At 36.5% G+C, this 25,961-nt stretch overlaps 1 protein-coding gene across 1 annotated transcript in view; it reads right to left on the reverse strand.

Moving 5' to 3' along the window:
* The window catches only part of NBEA (neurobeachin), a 655,079-nt gene that overhangs the window by 82,171 nt on the left and 546,947 nt on the right, over nucleotides 1-25,961 (reverse strand). The window contains exons 50-51 of the mRNA XM_029938475.1: nucleotides 22,795-22,907; nucleotides 3,769-3,909 (exon numbers count right to left, since the gene is read on the reverse strand). Coding sequence (XP_029794335.1) covers nucleotides 3,769-3,909; nucleotides 22,795-22,907 — 254 coding nt within the window. The remainder of the gene's footprint in view (nucleotides 1-3,768; nucleotides 3,910-22,794; nucleotides 22,908-25,961) is intronic.

The raw sequence follows: 25,961 nt of genomic DNA on the forward strand, positions 1-25,961 counted from the left end.
ATTAAGTCTTTGGTGTTGTAAAAGCAACTTCATTTAAACATAACCACCCCCACCACCAAAAAAAGAAGAGGAAAAAAAGAAAAAAAAAGTAATGAAAATAATAAGGGAAAAACCCAAGACACACTTCCTAGGGGGGAAAAAAGCAACAACAAAAAACCAAAAAAAAACCCATCATGTAATTTCTGTCCTTGACAGAATGTATTAAATAAGCAAACACCACCAACAAGCCAAACAAGTACTACAAGGTAAAAATATTAAAAAACAAAGAAAACCCTCTCACACGCATAAATGAAAGATGGCACACAAAGAACTCACATCTTTTCAGGCTTCAATAGTAAATATTCTGCTACTATGTATTAAATACTGCATGGTTTGCCAAGCTAAGATGAAATCACATCATAAATCAATAAGCATTTTGCATTTTCTTTCATTAGTATTTATATGGACTTACACAAGTAAGTCTTTTACATCTGACTTCAGTCTAATTTGATTACACATAAACCATCAAATACAAATTTATATATTTTAAAACAATATCACATACATAATCTCAATTAATTCTCAAACAACCCAGTTGATAATGTTCTTTCTGAAATGATTCCTGACCTTTTTTTTTTTTTTCTTTAATCACTAAAATACCCGAGAAAGGTATCTTGCTCCCCCCATGGCGGGGGCTCACTACAGCAAGGACTGTCCTTGATGGAACCCAAGGTGACTGGAAGTGACCTCCCAGGATGATATCTCTGGCTTCACCACCTTCTAAAAACTTCCTTTTCTAACAGTTTTGGAAGTCCCTTTGAGAGTAAACTCTATGACGCCAAATAACAGGAAGTATATCTCAAGGATTGCTGAAGCCCCAGGATCCCTTCTCTTGCCCTGTAGAGTGAATTCTAAGCAGCAAACAACTTTACCGACACATGTTTTCTCTAGGTTTTTTTTTTAACCCCTTTGCTGATATTTTTGTTATAACATTTGTAACATGCACGGCTAATCAGTTACCGTTACCAGTTACCACCGGTGGTGGTAATGACTAAGACTTTGGTTTTATGGTCTCACCATTTAGTGATCAGAGAATGTATTAGCCTTTTTGTTTTCCTGTCTGCCTATTTGTGAGCCCAAATCAAATAAGAACATAGTTTATGTCCATTGTAAAGGACACCAGTTCCTTGAAATCTTGACTGGTAATTTTTTGTGTTTCTGTGTTTTGTTTTGACCTGTAGCAGACAGACATTACAGGATAGAAGCTCTAAATCCTCAATATATTTGTGTGTCTGTAATTCAGAAACGCCTTTAACTCCTGAGTGAGTGTGAAGTATTTCCCTACATCTGGAGTGTGTTAAAAAATTATTACAACCCGTAAACCAAAGTGCTCTGTTCTGATTGGTTTTAGGGATAAACGGGCACCTATTTAAATCTCATATTCCACAAAATGAACAGAAAATAAAGAAATAGAAATTATTATTCTTTAAAAGTGCTAGGGTTAAAAAATATTTCTTAAGAAAAAGTTAGCTCAGGGAAAAAAAAGAAACTGTTAGCTCAGAGATATTTTTATAAACAAATCCAAGTTCATGGAATTAAGGTAAATCTTTAGAAAACTAGACTAATACCTTTGGTCTAAAAAAAGTTTTATGTATTTTCCTTTATAGGTACAGAGTTTATTTTTTAAAATAAGATTTGGGTTTATTTTCTCATAGGTTAGTTATATCTAAACTTTTTAAAACTACTTATACTGCTTTAAGATTATAAAAAATATAAGATTTGTGTTCAGTAAAAACTGAGTCATAATTCTGACAAATATTTTTTTCTGTAATAAGAGTAATAGCATATGACCTATCAGTGATTTATAAGTTACTTAAAAGATACTCATACTATACTTGTGGTGAGTTCAATTTGTCCCCATAACAGAATGTTTAAGAAAGACCTCCAAACTAAAGCTGTCATTTAGGTAGAGAAAAAAAATCTTCGAAAATAGAATATGTGGTGCCACATACACACATTTTCATGTACGCTACTTTACTGTTGTGTTTCTGAGGCAAGTCAGTCTCATGAAAAAGAGCGATCTGCGCTATATTTTGGTAAGGAGAGAAGACATTGTGGACTATATTGATTTACAGATTTGGTTTAACAGTCCATAATACTCTTTGGTTGCTTAGTAAAAAAAAAAAAAAAAAAAATCAGACCATCTGACTCCAAATAAAACCATCTGCTTTTAACTAGACTGGATTGAAGAAGTTAAGACTAAAGGTAAGAAGACTTGTTAAGATCTTCTGCAATAATCTAGATGAGAAACAATGGGAACTTTAAGGAAATGCCAGAGTTAACAGAGAAAGGAGACAGACTGCAGAGATATTTAGTCGGTAGAGATGATCTGATGTGCTGTCTGACTGGATGCAACAGGCTGCTAAAACTCGTGGAGTGATCACATCATTTATTTAGGTTGGAAATACAGGACGAGCCACAACAGGTTTGTCAAGGAGGTGAGGAGTTCCATTTTTGGAACTGGTGTTTATGGTATTATGAGATGTTCAGGTAGAAATATCCAGCAGGTATTTAGAAAGGAAGGTTGGGAGCCCAAGAGAAATGCTTGCAATGAAGACCGAAGCTGTACGCCACGAGCTTATAACTGAATGGCATATCCTGGATAAAGTATACAGAAAAATCCTGGGGAACAGAAACCTTGAGAAAAAAGTATCTGAGCACGAGACTGGGCAGGGCAGTTAGGATGGCAGGGGGTAAACCAGGTGAGGATATTGTCTAAGGAGCCAGGAAGGGGAAGACTTTCAGGAAGGAGAAAGTGAGCAATGATGCCAAATGCTTCAGATACATCACGGTAAGACACGGGAAGCTCCAGCTCCATACCTTGTGACGTCTGCCACAACAATTCAGGAAAGTGTTGGGTGTGGAAGCTAAATCAATCAGGTTAAAGAATGAATGGGAGGAGATAAGCGGAGGTGAGCGCAGCACAGTGTGGTTTTAGTGGAGACTGTGTTTACATGTGACTATGAAGGGAGAGAACGTAAATGCAGGGTTGGTGGGGGTGGCAAGGAAGCTTGTGTGCATGTGTGTATGTGTATATGTACGCCTGCATGTGACATATGTACGTGTATGTGTGCGTGTGTGTGTGTGTGTGTATTTGAAAGATTAGAGAGACCTGGGTGTCTTAGGAGAAAGAAAAAAATAACATAAAGAAGACTTTCAAACATTTAGAAATTGTTCTTGAAGTATACTGTCCAAGAAGCAAGATTGAGACGGCCTGGGGAGAGTGCCAGCTTGCAACCATCAGTGGACAAAGGAAACAGTAGATATTAAGGATGCACTCCAGGGGTCTGGTTCCTTTTATAACCGGGTTAGGCTTAAGAAGCTCATAATAATCCATCTTCCTAACCCAATTTTGTGAATGAGAAAACTCATTTAAAAAAAGGATTCAGGTCTTTCTAGAGTTTAAAATCTCTCACTTCTATTTTACTGGTCTCTACTCTTTATTTTCTTTATTTTTTAAAATATTTTTTTAAATGTTTATTATTGGGACAGAGAGAAACAGAGCATGAGTAGGGGAGGGGCAGAGAGAGAGGGAGACACAGAATCGGAAGCAGACTCCATGCTCTGAGCTGTAGCACAGAGCCCAATGTGGGGCTCGAACCCATAAACTGTGAAAACATGACCTGAGCCAAAGTCGGACGGACGCCCAACCGACTGAATCACTCAGGTATCCCTCTACTCTTTGTTTAAAACAAATAACAAGTATAGTAATGTGATGAAGATACTCACAATTCGTACGAGCCAGGATAAGGTAGATGTTGCTGTTGAGTAGTGTGTATTATAATGGTAGGGAGGGCTTTGATCATCTTCCCACGTCTCATAACGTTCTGCATAAAACACAGCTCTCTTTGGGTTCAAAGCACCGATTGGCTATAAAAAGAGAAGAGAAGCCTTTCACTTAATGCAGTCATACTAAACATTCTATATTATAACTATTTATCCTGAAAGCCTTCACCATCAGTTCATTTAACCACAGAGCAAAAATAAATTATTTTGTATTATACTGTATCAAATTTGATTTTAATATTAATTACTTGCTAAAAATCTCTCTGGAAGATGACTTATTTATGTACAGTTTCTGGATTTACTAAGTGTTTCAGCAAACTGGATAAGTAGATATGATCCAGTTTAAACTATCAAGGCAAAGCCAATACTTTTAACATTATTTTCCTACATAACAATAATCATAATGAAAGTTTAGCGTAATCAAAGAAATCCAGTGAGGAGAAAGTTAGGCAGTTGGCCATGCAGTAACCATATTGGAGAAAACCTTATCTTACTACAGGGTGACCCAAAGTGTGAAAGATAAGACTGCCCCATCAGGAAACCCTGCTGGAATGCTAGTTCCATTCCGTTATTAGACAAATGAATCATGTATTCTTTTTATTAAGTGGACGTACAAACCTAAAGCTGATGAAAGTAACCTAGACAATTCAGATTCCCTAGAAGGCATTTTGTAAGGTCACTAAGGCCTTTCCCATCAGTACCACCACACTCCTAATTATGATGTTAATCCCTATAGCGAGGCTCAGTATCCTGAGCATTATATACATATTTTTTCCACAAAGCATGTGTTAATTGGATCATTGTCTCCAACTTCTTGACACACCTAATCATTAATAATTTCTAGCATATAATCTTCATGATTTCAAGGAACAAACTGTTTTAGCTTCAGTCTTTGATTTTGGTATGGGACATGGAGTCCATTCTCACAATACCTAGTAGCTGCATTATTTTATTTTAGGATATATACTATACATATATATATATATATATATATATATGTATGTATACATATATAGTATAATTTTAGGATACATACTATACTTATATATGTGTATATACATGTATACATATATATGAAGAAAAGAAAAGATGAATACTAAGTATAATATAGAACTCCTTTATTTAAAATTTAATATTACTAGTTAACTATGAAGTTCCCCCCAGGGCTTAATTTTAACAAGAGAAGTAGTAGAAAATTAGTGTTTCAATGGGGTAAATAGTGTTACTCAAGAGAGAAAGATTCATTTATAAATTGCTTGGAAGCTTTTTCTTTGGGCCCCAGGGGACTAATTCAAATAACACAATGATGTCAGCAGTTAAAAGTCTGTTAGAATTTCCATAATAAACTCATATCTGCAATGGCTTTTATCCTTAACATTAAAATTATTTGTAAACCATGTTCATTTTTTCTTAACTTAATTATAACATAAGGACTAAACAACTTAATTATTAAAGTTTTTTTAAAACTTGGTTTAACTTAATTATTCAAAAACTTTTAAGAACTTTTGTTTTAATATATTTTTAAATGTTCAAAGTCTTAAATTTTATTCTTTGCTAAATTTCACTGTTAATATCTCAAATCATTTACATAGCTATAAAAAGGTTATGTCATTTCATTAAGTGTCACATAAAATATTAATAACATTTAAAACAAATGTGTTATTAATGTTTTGGTAAAAGGGTAATTAATTACTATAGTAGAATGAATGTGAACTGTAACTGAATTAAAGTCCTTTTTCATTTAAGATGGCCAACATATTTTTACACCTTCCTAGATGTACAGATGTCTGTTTTTCTAACTCAATATTAAATGTCTGTTTTTCCAAAGCATTTAAGATGTTTAATACTTTGTTCTGTCTTGAATATGCTAATGGATCTTTCACATGCATAAAATGTCTGCATGATCCATAAGGATCCTTATTTGAGATTGTTGGTTCCGCAAAACCTCACAAAACCTTCTTAAAAAAGGTACAAAGCCCTTCCTCTAATATTTTCTAGCCTTCTCCTCAACTACTTAAAAAGGGATAAAATAATTATTTACACTTTTAAGTTTACTCAAGGTTCACCCAATGTCATTTTATTGGAATGTTTTAAGGAATGATATTTTGTAGGAAACAGTTGCACAGTATTAAAGTATGTATATGCTTCCCTTAGTAACTTCTTAAAAAACATTTCTAATTTTGAATTTTATCTAATGCATTTAAGAATAAGTTTTAGAAAACAAAATGATCCAGTTGTATATCATCTGGTTTGTTTGTAACATCTAGTTTGCATATGATCTAGTTTGTTCTTGTTATTTATAATTTTGTTCTAATAATCAAATAAGCGATAAATAATTTAAAGGAAAAATGCTACAAAATGTCTGGGAAATTAAAATTTCATCACAGATGACATATTTTCTTTTGGGATCCAAACATACAGTGTGTATGTGTGTATCTGTCAATCTATCTATCTATCTATCTATCTATCTATCTATCTATCTATCCACCTGCTTATAATTACCTACTGAGCCATGTATAAATTCATATGGTGGTAAGTTTGTTAGCCTTTTAAAATTTGAGCAAATAATGCAATGTCAGAACCATTTGGATTTAGCAAATGAATAAGGCAGGAATTCTGGTGAAACAGTAAAATTTTACTTAGTAAAATGTATAAATTTATCTTGTAATCTTTTTCCATTTTTACCATAGAAACCATAGCAATTGTCACCAATTTCCTTTTCTCTCAAACAGTAGACTTTTAAGAACAGCCTCCTCTATGCCTTTTAGGTGTTTTCATATGAACAGCAAGTTCATTCATTCATATTTCATATGAATAGCAAGTTTAGAACTTGCTATTAGACTTATTATGATTTTGTTCTTATCAGTTTGTATGCCAAAATTTGACACTGTAACAGATAAAATGATGCAGACAGCAATGAAAAAATGAAAAATAAAAATTCCACCTCTGTGGCACTTTATTATTATAATTCATCTTCTAAAACTGCTACAAAGTATACATAGCTTGCAAAAAGAACTATTTTCCATATAAAATTTGTGTAAAATTATATATGTAACATTACCACATGTACATAAAACACAATTGAATTTAAAATGTTCTTTTCTAAAATTGTTATTTATTTATTTTGGAGAGAGAGAGAGAGAGCAAGCACAAATAGAGGAGGGGCAGAGACAGAGGGAGAGAGAGAGAATCCCAAGCACGTTCCCTACTGTCAGTGTGGAGCCCTGCATGGGGGCTTGAACCCACCAACCATGAGATCATGACCTGAGCCGAAATCAAGAGTTGGATGCTTAATTGACTAAGCCCCCCAGACACCCCAAAATACAACTAAATTTATCAAAGAAATGGTGTTGAGGATTTTTGAGGATTTTCTCTACTCTATCACTCAATTTCCCCTGTTTGAATATTAAAGAGAGAAATTTGTCTCTGCCTTAAAATACCCCCAAAAGCTTTGTTTTCCTGGAAACAAAAAACAGAAAACAAACCTGTGCCTTTATTATATGGAGCAAAGATCCTGACAGATACTCATGGAGATTTACATTATTAAAGGATCTAAGAATTACAATTCTAAAAAGAATTAGTTAATTTTGTTCATCCCAATGTTTCCTACTTATTTACTTATTTTTACTAGGACTTCATCCTTCTTTTTGTTTTTATAATAACTATTAATCAGCAATAGAAGTAGTGCTCCTCACTGAAAAGTTCTGGCTAGAATCCTTTTGGCATGTATTTCTGAGTGCAAACTTTTTCTTTGGTTACATTTTCCTATTTTCTTTTCTGTTCTCTTAGCCTTGACCTATCAATACTTTTCTATTTTTTTATAAAACCTTACAAGTTTTATGGGACAGGTATGTAAATTAAAGAGGTAAAAATGAATGACAAAATAATCTAAATAAAAAATATGAACTGGGTAAATGGTGCTTTATGAGGAATTAAAGGAACTTTAGAGGATGTGGAAGTCTGGGCATACAGCTGTATTGATTTGAATAAATTCATCAAAAATAAATGTGGTGCAATTGTAGATGGGATTGATTCCTTGATTTCTTTTATGGCTGCTTCATTATTGGTGTACAGAAATGGAACAGGTTTCTGCACATTGACTTTATATCCTGACACTTTGCTGAATTTACAATGTTCTGGCAATATTTTGGGTTTTCTACATAAAGTATCATGTCATCTGCAAATAGTGAAAGTTTGCCTTCTTCCTTGCTGATTTGTATGCCTTTTCTTTTTGATGTTTGATTGCTGAGGCTAAGACTTCTAGTGCTGTATTAAGTAGTAATGGTGCGACGGGCATCCTTGTTTTATTCGGGCCCACAGGGAAAAGGCCTGGTTTTTCCCCACCGAGGGTGACATTAGCTGTGAGTCTTTTGTATATGGCCTTTATGATGTCTAGGTATTTCCCTCCACGCCTCCTTTGTGGAGGGTTTTTATCAAATATCACATGACTTCACGATATGTGGAATTTAAGGAACAAAACAGATGAACATATAGGAAGGGGGGAAGAAGGAGGAGAGAGGGAATCAAACCACAAGAGGCTCTCAATGATAGAGAACAAACAGGGTGGATGGAGAGAGGTGGATGGGAGATGTGCTAGACGGGGGATGGGTATTAAGAACGGATGAGTACTGCGTATTATATGTAAGTGATGAATCACTGAATTCTACTTCTGAAAGCAACATTGCCTTGTATATTAACTAGCTAAAACATAAACAATCAAATCAAATAAAAAAGAAACAAATCAGCACAAAATAAAATATAAATGTAAATTAAATTTATTGAATATAAGAAATAAAATCATTGTGGATTGACTTGAGGCATAGCCAATGCCATTAAATAGATTACAATTTTTAGGACTACAAAAGGCTTTTAAGGAGGAACCAGAGGTCCAATGAAAGTCATATTAGTAATACTGAATTCTGGTATTTCAAAAAGAACTTGAAAATGCTCATGATGGTCACAGTATTAGGATTCTACTGGTGTATCTGAAAAGTTTACAAGCTGGCTATTCTAGTGCTCTCTGCCTGCAAATGCTAAGGGTACTATATATTTATATAAGATATTGTTTTCACATTCATTTTCTAGATTGATTTTCGTAAGTTTCTGAGGTGGGCAAGGCATTCATTATAAACCCAATTTCGTGAGGAGGAAATAGGTACCAGGGCCTCTGTTCCTTCATTGACACTGCATTGTCATTTCGTGGCTAAATATGACATTCTGATCTTGAGGTCATTTTTTTCTTCTGTAACTGCCTACTTAATTTCTCAACCATCACAGATCCTCAGAAATGGAATATATCCTACAGGCCGTCTAGTCCAACTCCCTCACACTGTCGATGAGGACAATGAAGAAAAGTCAGACCAAGACCACAGGGCTAGTCCGAGGCTATCCATTTCACAGAACGCGCAGCTCTGTGCTACACACAGCAGGAAGCGGGGTGGAGCCGATTGATCTGTTTGGCTCACGAAAGTATTGCCTTTGTTATCTCAACACTCTCAACGTATCTGAGCTTCTAACAGGTCCAGGTTATCTTGTTATCTTTCATTATAGTAACCAAAGGCTTGGGAATCCTGAGAAGAAGCTTCAGGAATTCTCTTGTCTTTTCATTTTGTTCAGTCATCAGCTGTGTATCTTCATTCTTATAAGTCTCAGTTATGACGGACCATACAGAAATCATACCTACAGACGGTCCTGTGCACAGGGAAACTCCCTGCCTCTCCTCTTATCTGACCGGGGAATTCCAATGTATTCTTCTGCAAGCGCTCAAATTTCATCTGTGAAGGCCTACGCGACACTATCTGGTACTAAGCAGGTTTGCGACTATTTTTTTTTACCCAGTACACTAGCCCTTCAAAGCAATTGCTTTTATTCATCTCTATGTTCTGAGAAGCTAATATAGTAACTTGGTTCTTTTTAGGTATATAATAAATGCCGAATGAGGGAAGACTGATTGATCTGATTCTATAACATTTAAATTTCCACATGGAAACTTTATACAAAAATTTTAGGCCAAATCAAAAGATGAATAACAAAGTGAAAAATACTTATACCACTTATGATAAAAGGCTAGTTTCCTTAAAAAGGGAGCCCTTACAAATCAATAAGAAACTGATGAATGATCTATTGAATAAATGAGCAAATGAGATGAGCAGGCAATTTATAGATGCAAATTTCCAATATATATAGGAAAACCAGCACCAGCTCATACAGTATCCTGGATATATACTCTTTTGCTGTTCGCGTGCATTACTCTTTCTTCCTTTATGAATCGCTCCTTCCCTACTCTTGGTATTCCTGGTTCCGGTGGGCTGACCAGATCCCCTGGGTCAGCATGTGATCCAGACCTGTGATCAGCATCTTCTATCCATATGGCTCCTAAGGTTGGTACTGAAATGAGCTGATGATTCAATTTGTTCCAATGAAATTTTGCTGAAACTATCTGGGAAAGAAGGTTTCTCTTTCTCTAGTGGGGTTACAAAGGCATCACAGCTGTAACATAGGTAAGCCTGTCTGAAAATGAAGCCAATGAGGAAAAATACCAGAGACATAGCGTCCTATGATGCTGGTGAGCCCTGGAATCCAGTTTTCCGGCACTGACCAATCCCTGACTTTTTAAAGTTTATTTGTTTATTTTGAGGGAGACAGAGACAGTGCAAGTTGGGGAGGGGGGCAGAGAAAGAGGGAGAGAGAGAATCCGACGTGGGGCTCAAACTCAAAAAGCATGTGATCCCCACCTGAGCCGAAACCAAAAGTTGGACGCCCAAACAACTGAGCTACCCAGGTGCCCTGCTGATTTCTCAGTTATATGGGCCAATAAAAACTTTATATTTTAAGTTATAGCCAGTTTAAGTTGATTTTCTGTTCCTTGCAGTTAAAAGTCAGAAATACACTGGCAAGTTTTAAAATGTCAAATACACTCTATTTTTATTCATTAGATTGTCAAAAATTAAGTTTCACAATACTCAGTATTAGCCGAGGTAAAGCAAAACATGATACGTCATAATAATGTTTCTAGGAATATAAATTGGTATAAATTTCTCATGGGGCAAACCGGTAATATTTTTAAAAACATGGACTTGCTTTTGATCCAATCATTCCACGTTGAAGAATTTATAACATGGATAGAATCAGACACAAGGATATTTATATTTCTCAGAGCATTGCTTGAAATGGCAAAACAAAACAAAATAAAACAAAACTAGATGTATTCTAATTATCCAATAAGGGACTATTTAAATAAATGATGACAGGGGCGCCTGGGTGGTGCAACTGGTTAAATGGCTGACTTCGGCTCAGGTCATGATCTCATTGGTTCGTGAGTTTGAGCCCCAGGTTGGGTTCTTTGCTACTAGCCTGGAGCCTGCTTCAGATTCTGTGTCTCCCTCCCTCTCTGCCCCTCCCCCACTCACACTCTGTCTCAAAAATAAACATTAAAAATGTTTTTAAACAAATGATGATATACCCATACTGTTCCATATTATGCATCTAACTGAAAAGGTTGAAAAAACTCCAAGACAAATTCATTCAATAAATACTGAGTGCCTACTACGTGTCAGAAATTACTCTAGGCCCTCCAATAAGATAAATGAGGTTGTTGTTCTCATGAAGTTCGTATTCGTGTGTGTGCACGTGTGTGTGCTTTCAGAGCAGAGACAGATGGATTCTAAATAAACAATTAGCTCAATGAGAAAATACCAGAGGTAAGTGCTCTACTGACAATTAACACAGAATTAATAGGATAGAAGCGCCTGGGTTATAGGCAACGCATTGCTCAAGGAGAACCTTTAAGCAGAGACATAAATAACCAGAAGGAGCCAGTCACACGCAGTTCAGGAATGAGAAAGAACTCAAGACCGAGGAAGAGCTAGTGCACACGCCCTAAGGTGTCCTGCCTGACATGTTCATGGAACAAAAAGACTGTGACTAAAGCACAGTAGACGAGAGAAAGAGTTTAGGAGACGAGGTGATAAAATAAGTAGAGGCATACTCTATGGCTTTTTAGATCAGGGAAATGAAACATACTTTATGGTAAGTGACGGGGAGGGTCACTGAATGCTTTTAAGTAGGAGATAAACAAGATCTGAATTAGGCTTTATAAAGATAACTCCAATAGTTTTGTGGAGAATGGATTATAGGTAATAGTAAATTATTATTATGAGTACTAGGGTTGAAAAATGCCATTTGCACCATAGCAATTTCAGAATCATACATTATCAATGGTTTTCAGCTTTTTAAAGTGCTGATTTATTTTATATATATAGAGAGAGAGATAAAGAGAGACAGGGCAGATCGAGAGCGAGAGCGAGAGCGAGAGCGAGAGAGAGAATCCCAAGCAAACTTCACACTCAGCACAGAGCCTGACGTGAGGCTTCAACTCTCGACCATAAGATTATGACCTGAGCCCATATCAAGAGTCGGATGCTCAACTAACTGAGTCACCTGGGCACCCCCCATGGCTTCCTAAAACTCTCATAGTACGTATTTATTTTTGCTTAAGTATTCAGAGAAAACATTTTGAAGAATGTACATAAAACGACAATGACAGTTGCCTCTGGGGAGTGAGAATTATGGAGATGTTAGTCTTCCCGAACCCCTTTGCACTGTTTGATTAAGAATTTGGCTTATAGGGGCGCCTGGGGGGCTCAGTCAGTTAAGTGTCTGACTTCAGCTCAGGTCATGATCTCGTTCCTTTGTAAGTTGGAGCCCCATATCGGGCTCCATGCTGACAAAGTGGAGTCTGCTTGGGATTCTCTCTCTCCCTCTCTCTGCCCCTCCTCCACTCAGCTCACTCTCAAAATAAGTAAATAAACTCTAAAATATATATATATATATACACATGTATACAGATAAAGAATTTGGTTTATCCCATGTATAGAATGTTAGGGGTTTTTTTCAATTATATGACCAGAAAACATTTAAACTTTTATAAATTTTAATCAAATTACAATACCTTTGTATTTTAGCTAGCAAACAATAAAGACCATATATTTCCAAAAATAAATTCCTGTTATTAATTTTCACTGATATTTGAATCACCATATATCAAAACTTCACTAGTTAAAACAAAGTTAATGGCAACATGAAGAAAATAAGACAAATCCAGAAGATGAGATTTCTATAAAAACAGCAAAAATAGTCTCTTCAATGAGACAATATCATGAAAAAAGTGGGGGTGGTGCTGGTTGGGAGCTATTTTATTCTAAAAGACACTTAAGAGACATAATCACATGCACTGTGAGGTCCTTGACTGAATCCTGGCTTGAAGAAACCAAATTTTAAAAGCATGTGGGAGATAACTGGGAAAATCGGATTATAAGCACAGCATTAGATAATACTAGGGGTTAATTTAAGTCCTGTTAGGTGTGATGATGGTGTTCTGGTTATGACGGAAAATACTTTTTTCATACTAAAGTATTTATGGGTAAAGAATGACATATTAGTTAGATGTTACACTTATTAACATTTAAGTACTAGGTGGGTATTTGTTATTCTTGGTACTTTTATTTATGTTTGAAAATTGTTATACTAACAAGTAAAATAATATAAAACTGGGTTGTCACAATGAAGCAAAATCTTTCAAACTCACACTAAGCCCCTTCCAATGTGGCTGCACTTTGGGTTGTTCTTACAGGTAAGAATGTTTTTAATACAAACATTTTTGGGGCACCTGGTTGATTTAGTGGTGGAGTGAGTGACTCTTGATCTCAGGGTTGTGAATTTGAACCCCATATTGAGTGTAGTAATTACTTCAAAACAAAATCTTTAAAAAAGACAAGTTGTATTTCCAATGTGTGAAAATGTTCTCTTAAACAGATAAAGTATCCTCTTGGCAACTTTATGCACAATATGGTCCCTCATCATCAGGTAAATTTCAGCTACTCACCACACGATCCCACATACATTCCTAATTAAGGGAGCCCGAAGTAATGAAGCATTAAAAAGTAAGTGTTAAGATTTATATTTTGCTGCCTACACTTGAGTGCAATTCTTTTTATATTTTTTCATAGGATGAATAAACATGACTATATTAAGGAGAGAGAGACTTTGAGCCAAAGTTGAATATTGATTAGCACAATTGATTAGCATATTCACAGGTATGTCAGTTTCACACAGAACTGAAGTCTTCGGAGGTGTGGAATGGCTCCCTCGATGCACTTCTCGCCTCCTCGGCTCCTAGCACATGGCTGTCCATAGAGCAGGGCATTTAGGAAACATGGGGGGCATCTACAAGATGAATTAAAAAGTACATTTGGGGCGCCTGGGTGGCTCAGTCGATTAAGTGTCCAGCTCCCGCTCAGGTCATGATCTCACGGTTCGTGGATTCGAGCCCCATGTCGGGCTCTGTGCTGACAGCTAGCTCAGAGTGGAGCCTGCTTCAGATTCTGTGTCTCCCTCTCTCTCTCTGACCCTCCCCTGCTGGTGCTGCCTCTCTCTGTCTCTCAAAAATAAAATAAATAAATAAAAAATTTAAAGTACATTCTATTTACCTATTGTAGAGAAATAATAGGTAACACATGAAGTCATGAAATGGCAACCTATAAAACCGATGCAATTCATCATAAAGTTTTGAGGATGAAAAGAGAAAAATTACGTAAAATGCTTATTAGCACAATGACCACATAAGAAGTGTATGTCAAATGTTGGCTGTTGTTATCAATACCCCAGGATGATTCCTAAGAAAATTAGTTTAAAATATTTTAGTGAAAAGTAACCAATTTTGACATAAAAAACAATGGAAGCAGAATTAAATATCTTGAATCTTCATGTGTCAGTTCTAAAGGCTTTCTAAGTTTTAAGAAGTGGGATAATGATGAGCCTATAAGTGAGTTTCAAGACCATCTCTACTGATTACCCTGTTTCAGCTGGAGAGAAAGGTTAAAGGACACGGACTCTGGCCTAGTTTTGCTTTCATGACGCTGTGCTTCAGATGCGACACAAAGGAGCATGCGCAGGCGCTCCTCGCCTCGCCTCTCCCGAGTAGGGTTCTAAGAACAGACACTGCAAAAGTCCTCCTTTGTTCCCAGTTCCTTCCCGAAGAGCTTAAGTTTTCTTTTCTTGCTTACTTCATTTATTTACTTAACAGGTAATTTTACATTCAACAGGGGACCCAAATTCACGACCCTGAGATCAAGAGTCGCATGGGGCGCCTGGGTGGCTCAGTCAGTTAAGTATCCGACTTCAGCTCAAGTCACGATCTCACGGTTCGTGGGTTTGAGCCCCTCATGGGGCTCTGTGCTGACAGCTCAGAGCCTGGAGTCTGCTTCCGATTCTGGATTCTGTGTCTCCTCTCTCTGGCCCTCCCTCACTCATATTTTCTCTCTCTCACTCTCTCTCAAAAATAAATAAACACATTTTAAAAATTAACTGAGCCAGCCAGGCGCCCCTGATGGCTTAAAGTTTTCAAAAGAGGACAGGCTCTAGTAGTTTCTTCTCTGTCTCTGTCTCTGTCTCTTTCTCTCTGAAAGGATGGGACAGTTGGCTAAACCAGAAGGAACTGGAAAAGAGGCCAGGAGACATTTAGAATAAGCTGGCAGAGCATGGGACAGGTTTGGGACTTTGTGTAATTCCTCAATGCTCCCTGTTGCTCTATTACATGTCTCCAACAACCAGCGGAGATAAAAGCAAACGAAAGAACATCTCACTATTTCTGGTTATCATAGTGGCTATGAACCAACTTTTTTCTTCGTCTGAACTTAAATTAGTTCTTCTCAATTAGAAGGAAAAGAACATAATATGCCACTGGGTAAACTAAAAATGACTACAAATTCTTAAGGGTATGGATGTGTTCTTATTGTCTTTTTTTTTAATGTTTTATTTATTTTTAAGAGAAAGAGCGCACAAGCAGGAGCAGGGGAGAGACAGACAGAGGGGAACAGAGGATCTGAAGCCGGCTCTGCGCTGACATCAGTGAGCCTGACTCAGGGCTCAAACTCACAAACCAGGAGATCATGACCTGAGCCGAAGTTGGATGCTCACCCAACTTACTGTCTTTTCACGCCCAGTACCGGGCACAAGGCAGGTGTGCAATAAATGCTTGTATAGTGGAAGAACAAGTGCATGAATAAAAATACAACTTTAAATAAACCCAATTTTGACACCAGTGCCTTTTTTGCATTTTCCCCCTTGCAAGTTACACCCTCAGGTTGGATGATTCCATGAGTTTAGAACAGTATCCAAATACTGCCAATCAATACTCTGTCTCAAAATAGTACCTTCCCTTCAACAACGCAATACAAGCAAGCCTAACCAAAACAATTTTCAAGCTGGGTTATACGTTAAGGTGACGTTCAACATATATTTAGAAAAGAATTTCAAATTTGGCAGGTTTTTGGTAGGTTTTGGTATAGAGTTAAATTTACACGTTCACATTTTTATGTTCTACCAAGTTTCAGATCATCATAGTCAGCCACTAATACACTTAATAGTTTTTCCCATTCTTCATGTTTTGTTGTTAAAACCTAACCATTAGGGAGATTATATACTAAAATAAATAGAGCGAATTTCATTTTAGATATTGTTAACTTGAGATGAAAAAGATAAAATAACTATAGAAACTTGCATCTCATTGCCGAATTGAGCATTCCGCACCTAACAACGTAAACTCTCTTCTGTATGGTATATAGACATTTGGCAGTAGTATCAAGGGTGGTGGCTGAAGAGTATTCACACTTCAGTGACTCATTTGCATTATCACATTTCAAAGCCTTAAGGCATTATCACTTCCTTTTTGTAAGTGGCATAATAATTTGGGAAAATGGTTATGCTTATCATCATCTGTCAGTCAAACTACTCCTGTGTTAACAAAATACATTTTTTCCACTGAGTGAATGGGTGTGTGTGTGTGATGTCTTACGCTCATGTCAATATTAGCAGGACTTGGCCTTGTGATGAAACTATTTTGTTTATCAGAGGGCATGACTGGGAAATAGGAAAATTCCATTTACACTTTAATGAGCAGAGGCCAGGCTTCACGTCAAAGACATGTAACTGCTGTAATTTAAGAGCAAAGTTGATGTGAGTATATGTAAATAACCGAAGCACTAGCATATATCATGTTTTAAGACAGATTTCACCAGAAGGTCGCATCTCCATAAGGAAAGTCTGTATACATGGAGGGAAAAATTGTCTACACCCACTGTTGGTTGAGTACTCTAAAGATAAGTCAATGACAGATTGTTTCATTTGCTGCCCATCATGCCAAACAATAAACATAACCTCTATCTACCTTGTACAGGTAATAAATAAAACTAGAACCTGTGAGGGCTCATCAAATGAGGGGTCTAACAAATTTTACTGATAAATTTCATTGTTCCTGTGCTTTGTTCAATTGCAGAGTTAAGGAAACAATATGAATATTATGAATATCATAAGACAGTTCAGTCTAAATGAGTGTGCATCTCAAGCTTCAATAAACATTTAACTTCAGTATCTGGATGTTTATGCTTTTGATTTAATTTGACAATTTAAAGAGATGAAAAAGCATGAGAATATGACTTTGTATCTTTTTTTAAACGTTTACTTCTTTTTGAGATAGAGACAGGGTGTGAGAAGGTCAGAGAGAGAGGGAGACAGAGAATCTGAAGCCGGCTCCAGGCTCTGAGCTGTCAGCATAGAACCAGACGCGGATCTCGAACTCACAAACCACGAGATCGTAACCTGAGCCAAAGTTGGATGGTTAACTGACTGAGCCACCCAGGCGCCCCATGACTTTATATCTTATTAAAAGGTATTACTTTTTACTGTATTAGAACAAAATTGAATCAAACAATCTTTCTATTTTTTTCGATCGTACCAAACACAGTGAACCCTCAGCTGACAGAAATGTGCTTTGTGGCTACCGGTCACTGAATGCCACTCGTGTGCCAGACTTAATACTACGTGCTTTTCCTATATTTGTGCATTTAATTCTTTCAATGACTCTATTATGTAAATAGTACTGTGTTCATTTTAAAGAAGTGGAAAAAGAAATCCAGAAAGCTTAGGAATTTGTTGGAGAGGGGCTCTCCATGAAAATAAACCCAGGTCTATGAGCAGAAAATGAGGGGCAAGATATAGAAAGTCCCTGAAACCTGAGGGGCTTTGAAGTTTAAGCTTCATTAGCTTTCTGGCAAATTTATCTCTGATTCCACCTGATGTTCATATATTAAAATTGTATGCATGTAATCAAAACCTATTGCCTATTGTTTTTTTCCCCTCATAACCAGTGAATATTCCCCTAGGGTGAAGACTATACATTCAGGTCCTCTTAGCACCTTGCAAAAGCTCCTTTTATATAGTAGCTGTGTGCAAACAAACCTGTAATTTATTTGCTACTCTCTAGATTATAGAAGAGAAGAAACTCAGATACAATGTATTTGACACTTTATAAAGAGAGCTATTTGCTGACCACAACTAAGTCCTCTTTCTTTAGGGAATGGAAAACCAAATTTCCTTTGGTCAATTTTCACCTCATCATTCTCTGACAGGTGTCTTGTGTGATCATTACTCTACCGTTGACTCCAACCATGGGAAATGACTGGCTTATTTCATCCCCAGTGAACATACTCCCCTCCCTGTTAAGCAGCACAAGTGAGAAATAAGGAGACATTTTCTGGGATTTCTGGTAAAGAAAAGTTTCTTCTGTCTTCCATGAACGCTACTTGGTGAGATGCTTTCTCCTCCTTTGGGTTGTATGATGTGAGGGCTAGAACTGATGCAGACATTTTGCTACTTGAAGGGGAGTACTTGGAGCTACTGGCGTCCACTCAGTGGAGACCGGCTTGGGGCCCACAGCAGAGAAGGCAGAGCTGATGAAGGAAAGACCTGGTTCCTTGGTGGCATTCTCTGTATCACTGTTGAAAATCTTGCCAAAAACCAAACCTGCCTCTGAGTTTTCAGTTAGAACACTGATTTGTTGTTCAAGCCATCATGAGCTGGGTTTTCTGTAGCTCTCATTTAGAAGTTCTGACAATATAGAATTTCACGAAGCCAGTGTAATGTGGGGTTATAAAGAAAGAAAAAATTCAGTTTTCTTAGGATTGTGTATTTCAGTTTATTTATTTATTTCTTTTAGCATTTATTTGTTCTTAAGAGAGTGACAAAGTGCAAGTGAGGAGGGGCAGAGAGAGAGAGGGAGACACAGAATCCGAAGCAGGCTCCAGGCTCTGAGCTGTCAGCACAGAGTCCGATGCAGGGCTCAAACCCATGAACCGTGAGATCATGACCTGAGCCGAAGTTGAACACTTAACTGACTGAGCCACCCAGGCGCCCCTTACAGCTTCTTATTTTTTTGTATACTAAAGAGCCTAAAAGTTATTTGGTGCTTCAAACATGTTTACTGAAACCAACTGTAGAACTATTCACAGCTAGAAATTATTCCATGGGTCCCACTTTGTTTAGGAACATTTCTTTTGCTTTTGGAGACCTTTTAGAAGGTTCATTCAGATATTCCCATTCTTCCTCCTTTTGAAGATTAACAAACTCTATATTAAATATTTCATCTCTAGTATTGATTATGCCAACAAGACTTTCACGTGCTTCTTAATGGTCATCTCATTACAACTCTATTTCATTACTAGTAGGTGGTCATTCCAATTATATTATTATACTTAAAATGTCATTTTCCTATTAGGTGTAGAATATATTTTCATACATTAAAATCTTGTTTATTAATGATTTTTATACAAGATAGTTTTGGGTTTCTAGCCCATTTGTAAGAAGTTCCTATTAAGAAATTCAATGAAGCGTGGGAACAATGCAAGAATAATTTATTAACACATCAGGAGGCTTTATATGCTAACATTTTCCTATCATGTTAGTCTGACAGAATATAAAGAACAAATTACTAAAGCATGGAACATAGCAGAAAAAAAGTTATCTTTTAGGAGCTCATGGGTTTATATATTCAAAATGTGAAGGACTCCATGCTTGCGAAAGTATAGTTAGTATTCATGTTGCCTTGTTTACCTCTTTTACTTACTTAACATTATATAAAATCAGGAGAGCACATGTGAGTTACAGAGGGCAAGGCTCCGCCAAAAGGAACCCAGATTAAATGAATCAGCATTAACAACCTGAAGAATGTTTACATATTCCAGTTACTTTAGAAACAATGATCTCCTCATTTAGTTTATCTCTTTTCCATATGAGTAAATTAAAAATCTATAATGACTTGCAAATATTTTACCATATGCCTTCTTTAATCCATATTAACCGTAAGGAAGGCCATATTTTCTTTGGTTGGGACAGTGTTTCAAGAATATTTGAGCCCAGTGTCTTCAAGTTAGCCATGAACTCTCCAGTTTGGTACAGTCCCCACTCAACCTGTTGTCTGAAATGCTGGCCTCAGATTTCTGGTAACTACCTGAGTTTTCATCTCAGCTCTGACTGGATTCTCTCTAAAAAGTGCTGAGACTAAGTCTGTTTTATTAACTCCTGTGCACTATTTTGTGTAGTACAGTGCTTGCCATATAGCGAGGATGTGATAAACATTTGTTGACTGGAAGAATGAATAAATAAACAAACGGAGAAAGTAAAGGGACTTTAACTGAGAAGCTTCCTATCGCCATAATATTCCAGTTGATTTCAAAGAAAAAGGCCCTTTTGCCCTGTTTTTATAATAATTTAAAAATGAAATAGAAATCTAAAATAGCCATAGTGGCAGTCAGTTTTTATCCTGTGCATAATACTACTTGAGGTTTTAATACTGTGCATAATGCTACTTGAAAATCTACTCTAAATTTTATTGTATGTGCATTTTACAGTGACGAGCATGTAACAGCCACTTGAGTAACGCTAAATAAAACATATGCAGACAAGATGGTGTTAAAGGGCCAGTTTGACAGTTTCCATTCTCACGCTGATGAGTTAGTTTGGTTTTGTTTTACACCCAAAGATTACAACACAACCTTGGCAAGTCATGTCAAAAAATGCATACCTTCACACATTCTAATGCTAATATGGATGTAACAGCATCTCTATTTATCATCAATATTTGAAAGATAATTCAAAGTATGTGACCTCTATCAGGGATTCACTACATTATCTTTAGACACACTGTGTTAGCTAATGTGGAAATGCCAAGCACTACCCTAAGTTCTTTACACTTTAAGTTTTCTTTAAGTGCTAATTCAGCAAATCCTCACAACAAACCTATTCTTATTGCCCCTGTTTTACAGGTGAAGAAACTGAGGCAGAATGATAATCCACTAATCTAAGTCCCTGAAGCCAGTAAGTGGCAGAATTAGGGTGTGAACCTAGGCAGTCGGGTTCGGGGTTCCCTTCCTAACCACTGCTTACCACCTGTCATGTAGTTCTCTCTGTAAAATACTGCACCTTATTATGTAATTTTGTAGGAATGGTTTTATGATTCAGGTACACTGTAACTGTGTTTCTCCCTGAGGGCAGGCCCCATGAATTACAACGCGTCCATCTACCTGGGCCTGAATAGCTATTCGTTCACCATAAATGACGCAAGATTTTTGTTCAGTTTGTTTGGACTGGAAAAATTACCATACTTGAGACCATATTGGAATTTAATTGCTAGCATTTTGTTGTCTCCCAGATGTGACTCTCAGGAAGATGTTGGCTAACTCGTCTCTTAAGTTCCTTTCAAACCTTTATATAATATCATAATTAAAATTAGCAATGAGCTAGCAATGTAGATTTGATGAGGAAGTCACACAAAAATAAAAGAACTAGAGAGTGAATGACAGATAAGAATATACAAATATTAGTATACTGGCTTCAAAAACAGGCTAAGAAATATTCCAGGAATGATAATAATAGCTAATATTCATGAAGTGCTTCAATGTGCCAAGTACCAATGTCACATTCTTTAAATGCATATGTCACTGGATCTTCACAACTGTGTGGCTTAGAATAGTACTATTCTCGTGTTACAAATGTGGAAACCAAGGCTAAAAGAAAGTGGCTTCAGGTCACACACTTAGTAAGCAGTGGAATACAGAACTTCAACCTCGGTAGGTCTAGTTTTCAAAGGTAAGAAAGGAGGCAAGAGAAGGGGTGCTGAGTTAAAAACCATCTGCACATTTCCCCGACTTGCAGGGCTTATGCTTCTCTTGCTCATGAGCTCCTCAGGCCACCCCACACCCAAACTGAACATACACATATATGCCTTCTAACCTGCTGTGAGACCAGGCCCCACATCAGCTCAGTGCTGGGCATGGAGCCTGCTTAAAATTCTCTCTCCTTCTCTCTTTGTCCCTCCCCCACTAACATGTTCACTCATGCTGGGCTCTCTCTCGCTCTCTCTCTCTCAAAAAAAAAAGTATGATAGAAGAGAGTGAAATTCAGAGCAAATGGGCTGAGGCTTAAAATAGCTAAAGTATATATACATATATATATATATATATATATATATAAATTTTAGGGTCTGGCTTTGACACCAGCTTAGGTTCTAAAGAAGCATTTTGGAGACTTAGTTCTTAGTTCTTCACTGCACTTCAAAACACTTAGTAAACTTAGTAACCCACTCTGGACAAATGAGGTAAACTAACCAAAAGTTTAATTTTTTTATTCTTATCCTCCCTTACGTATTTTTTCTTGCCATTTCTTGGGCCAAATTTTCTCTCTTGTATCTTAACAGATCCTTGATAAATTATTGCACCCTACTTTTTTAATTCCACTATCATGTTTCCCTACATAGTGTTTGTGTGCATATGGTCAAGATTATATGTCTTATCGCCTAAGAAATAAATCATAGAAATAATTTACCATCATATTTTATACCAATTTCAGTTTTTTTACCTTGATCTTTAAAACCAAGGGTATCTGAGCAACCTCTCCTTACATCTGCTTTTTCTCAAGTATATATTTCATTTTGTCTATGCTAGTACTAATTTATTATCTTGTAGCTTAATTCACATGCTAAGAATTGATGAGATTTAGATGCTGACCACAAAAGAAGACCCAGGTTTACCTTCTTACAAATAATATATATGGTAGAAATACTATATATTTAAAAGTTACCTTAGATAGATCCCTGAAGTTTCCTGGAAGAGTCAAGTCCAATTCTTCTGATTCATAGTTTGTTAATACCCATGGAAACACAGGATACTGGTTCAGGTCATTATATGTCCGCCCTAGTAACGAGAAAGAGAAATGAAAATCTGTATGCACGGATTGCTTATGAAATCGCTCTTGTTCTTATATAAGGAAACCATTGGATTTCAGAGAAGAGTAACTTGTTTACTGAACTATGTCTGTTTAATCAAAAGCACTCTGGTTACAATGTGTTTCAAGTGAATTCACTCCATAATAATTAAGAAACGCATACCTAGAATTACTTTTCATAATTTAAGCTTGTGGTAGAGACTGTTAGCTGTTTATCATCCTTGATTTCTCTTCTTGGGCTAGACCGCATTTCTGAACCTTCCTTACAAGCAGCTATGGGCACGGTACTCAGAGGTTCCGACCTACAGAACATGAGCAGAAGTGATGTGCCCCGCTCCTAGTCTTGACCCACAACAACCTGCCACGCCGGTGCCTCCGTTCTCCACCGCTTCACTGCTGGTTGTGAGGAAGGTATTACTGGCATGAAGAGCAGGGCCCTGCTGGTGACGATTCCTGAAAGTGATCGTGGACAAGTGCATCCTGCTGACGTGCACATTTGCAGGTTATGTGACGGTATCCTCCTACAATGACTATCTATGTAGAAGTTATACTGCCAGTGTACAGAATACTATATTGAGCTTATACCAAGGATCAGAAGAGTAACTGGAGAATGGCCAACAGAAGCACTCTGAAGCCAGCAGGAAAAAGCTCAGAGGCAGATGTCTCACACATTATGTATTATGTTGTTGCCCTTGAGGGGAGAAGTGCTGGACCTTTGGTTGGGTTCGCTGTTTATTTTGTGATAGAATGACTTAAGAGGCTCAGGTAGGCCACTGAAACACAGTGGGAAGTGGAAAGTTTAGGGAAAGAACGGCACTGGTTCGCCCTCATAAACTGGTTCTCAAGTCACAGATGAGCAGAGGAAATAAAAGAGAATCACTATTAAAGAAACAGGGTCCAGAGAAAGCTTTTGTTGGACAAGATTTTTTTTTTGGTTAAAAATAGGTTTAATCTGATCATGGGTAGCTTTCCAAAATTCCATTCAAATTCACACAAAAAAAGTGATTTCACCAGTATTTAGTGATGGTTTATATAGATTTAATATAATTTTATCCATTTATATGGATTTCATCTAGAATGCTTCAGTGCACACACCACAAATAGCCTAACAGTAACATAGATATGCATACATTATCTTGTTTATCATCAAGAATTGTCATTAAATGATACCTACTTCCTGTAGCAAGTGGTAAATGTGATTGTGAAATAAAAAAAACACAGCAACTATAATCCAAGGGAGAAATAAATGTGCTATTGCAAGCATCGAATCAAACTCATTCATTTCATAAACATTTTATTAGGTGCCTATTTTACCTGTGAATCTGTATTTTACAACAAAATGACATATGTTTTAAGTGTGTAAATTGATGTCGGCATGTATTATAGACGTGGGTGACTTGTACAGAGTGTAATGCTGCCTCCCATTTGGCACTTCCCCGGAATGAGGGGAGGGGCAGGCTCGGGCTCCCCTTTCTTCCCCCACCACGGCACTCAGGCAGACTGAGTTGCCACTACCTCATGTTGCCATTTACTTGTCTGCTTCCCCGTTACTCTGTAAACTCATGAATGTGGAGTCTAGGGTTTTGTTTCATTTTTAATCTCAAACACACTATTTGCCAATAAATGTTTGTGGAAGGAATGAACACACTTATGGTAAAAATGGCATTAAATGAACCAAATTTTAAAGGATGAACAAACAGCCAAGTGGAAAAGGAAAGCTGCAGGATGGTCTCTTGGCGGATGAGGACCCTGCAAAGGCAGTGCAGGATATATGAGAGAGAATGACACGGTGAACATGCATGTTAAACCAGAAGGAAATGTCTGCAGCTAGACGGCTCAGCCAATGAATGCACCTGTTTTATGTTTGTAAGTCTGTTGTGAAGAATAATACTGATGAGAATAAATAAGAATTTGGGATCTTTATTAAAGTCTTGGGCATGAAAATTTTCTGATAAAGCAGTATCACGGTAAAGTACAACGTATAAAATTTAAAATTTAAAATGTATTACTGATAGCTCATGTATATGTTAACCTAGGCCACCTGGCCATTATCCATTTTTTTTTTCTACACATGTATATATAGCGTCTAGATTGGCTAGGCAGAGCTATTCCGGGATTCTAACTGGGCCCATGGCATATTTAGGGCTCTGTCATTTTCTGGGTTACCATTCTACTTAAAAATCTGTCATTTTCAAAATAGGTCTTCCACTAAATAAGTGTATTTTCATAGAATACTGCTGCAATTATTTATATAACATATATTTACATTAGTCATATAAATAAACTAGCTGAAAATTAGATACCATCATTGTTTTTAATTTTTCTGATAAAGTTTTATAGCATATACCCTAAGGAAAAAAACTGTCAAAATAAAAGAAATAAAAAGCCAATTTATCTTGACTCAGTACTTAATGTATCATATAAATACAAACAGCATAAAAATAGAGACTGTATTGGAAGATACCAGCTTTTTAATCGAAATGACTTTCTGATATAGGAAATGATATAATGATATTTCTGGAAAAAAATACAAAGAAAGAAAGCATTATCTTTAAGACACACACACAAAATTGATGGATGCCAGCAGTCACAGCTTATGGAATTGCTCTATCCAACACTGTTTGTAATTCACTTTTAATGATCTTTGGAATGTTCTTTCAAAATAAATTCTTAGGAAAATCTAGCAATTTTTAAATTACTAAAGCTGATAGCACCATTTAAATTCTAGTAAATATACAAATTTTTGTAAATGAATGTCTTACACAGTTACTGTCAAACCTCTTTAAATAAAATTTTTCACCTAAATGCCTTGCAATATAGATAGACAACATATATTTTATATTTAAATGAAAAATACACAATGTTTTTAAAAATCATATGAATGAAAAAGAATAATTAAATGGTACTTTGGGATTTTGCATTCATGAATTAGCATTGTTACTTAGTTATTTTACTAAACACCTTAGTGAAACAAACAAAAATGACTGTTTACTAAAGTTAAAAAAAAATGAAATATTTCCAAA

Source organism: Suricata suricatta, chromosome 4 (assembly GCF_006229205.1).
Source record: "Suricata suricatta isolate VVHF042 chromosome 4, meerkat_22Aug2017_6uvM2_HiC, whole genome shotgun sequence".
NCBI lineage: Eukaryota > Metazoa > Chordata > Mammalia > Carnivora > Herpestidae > Suricata > Suricata suricatta.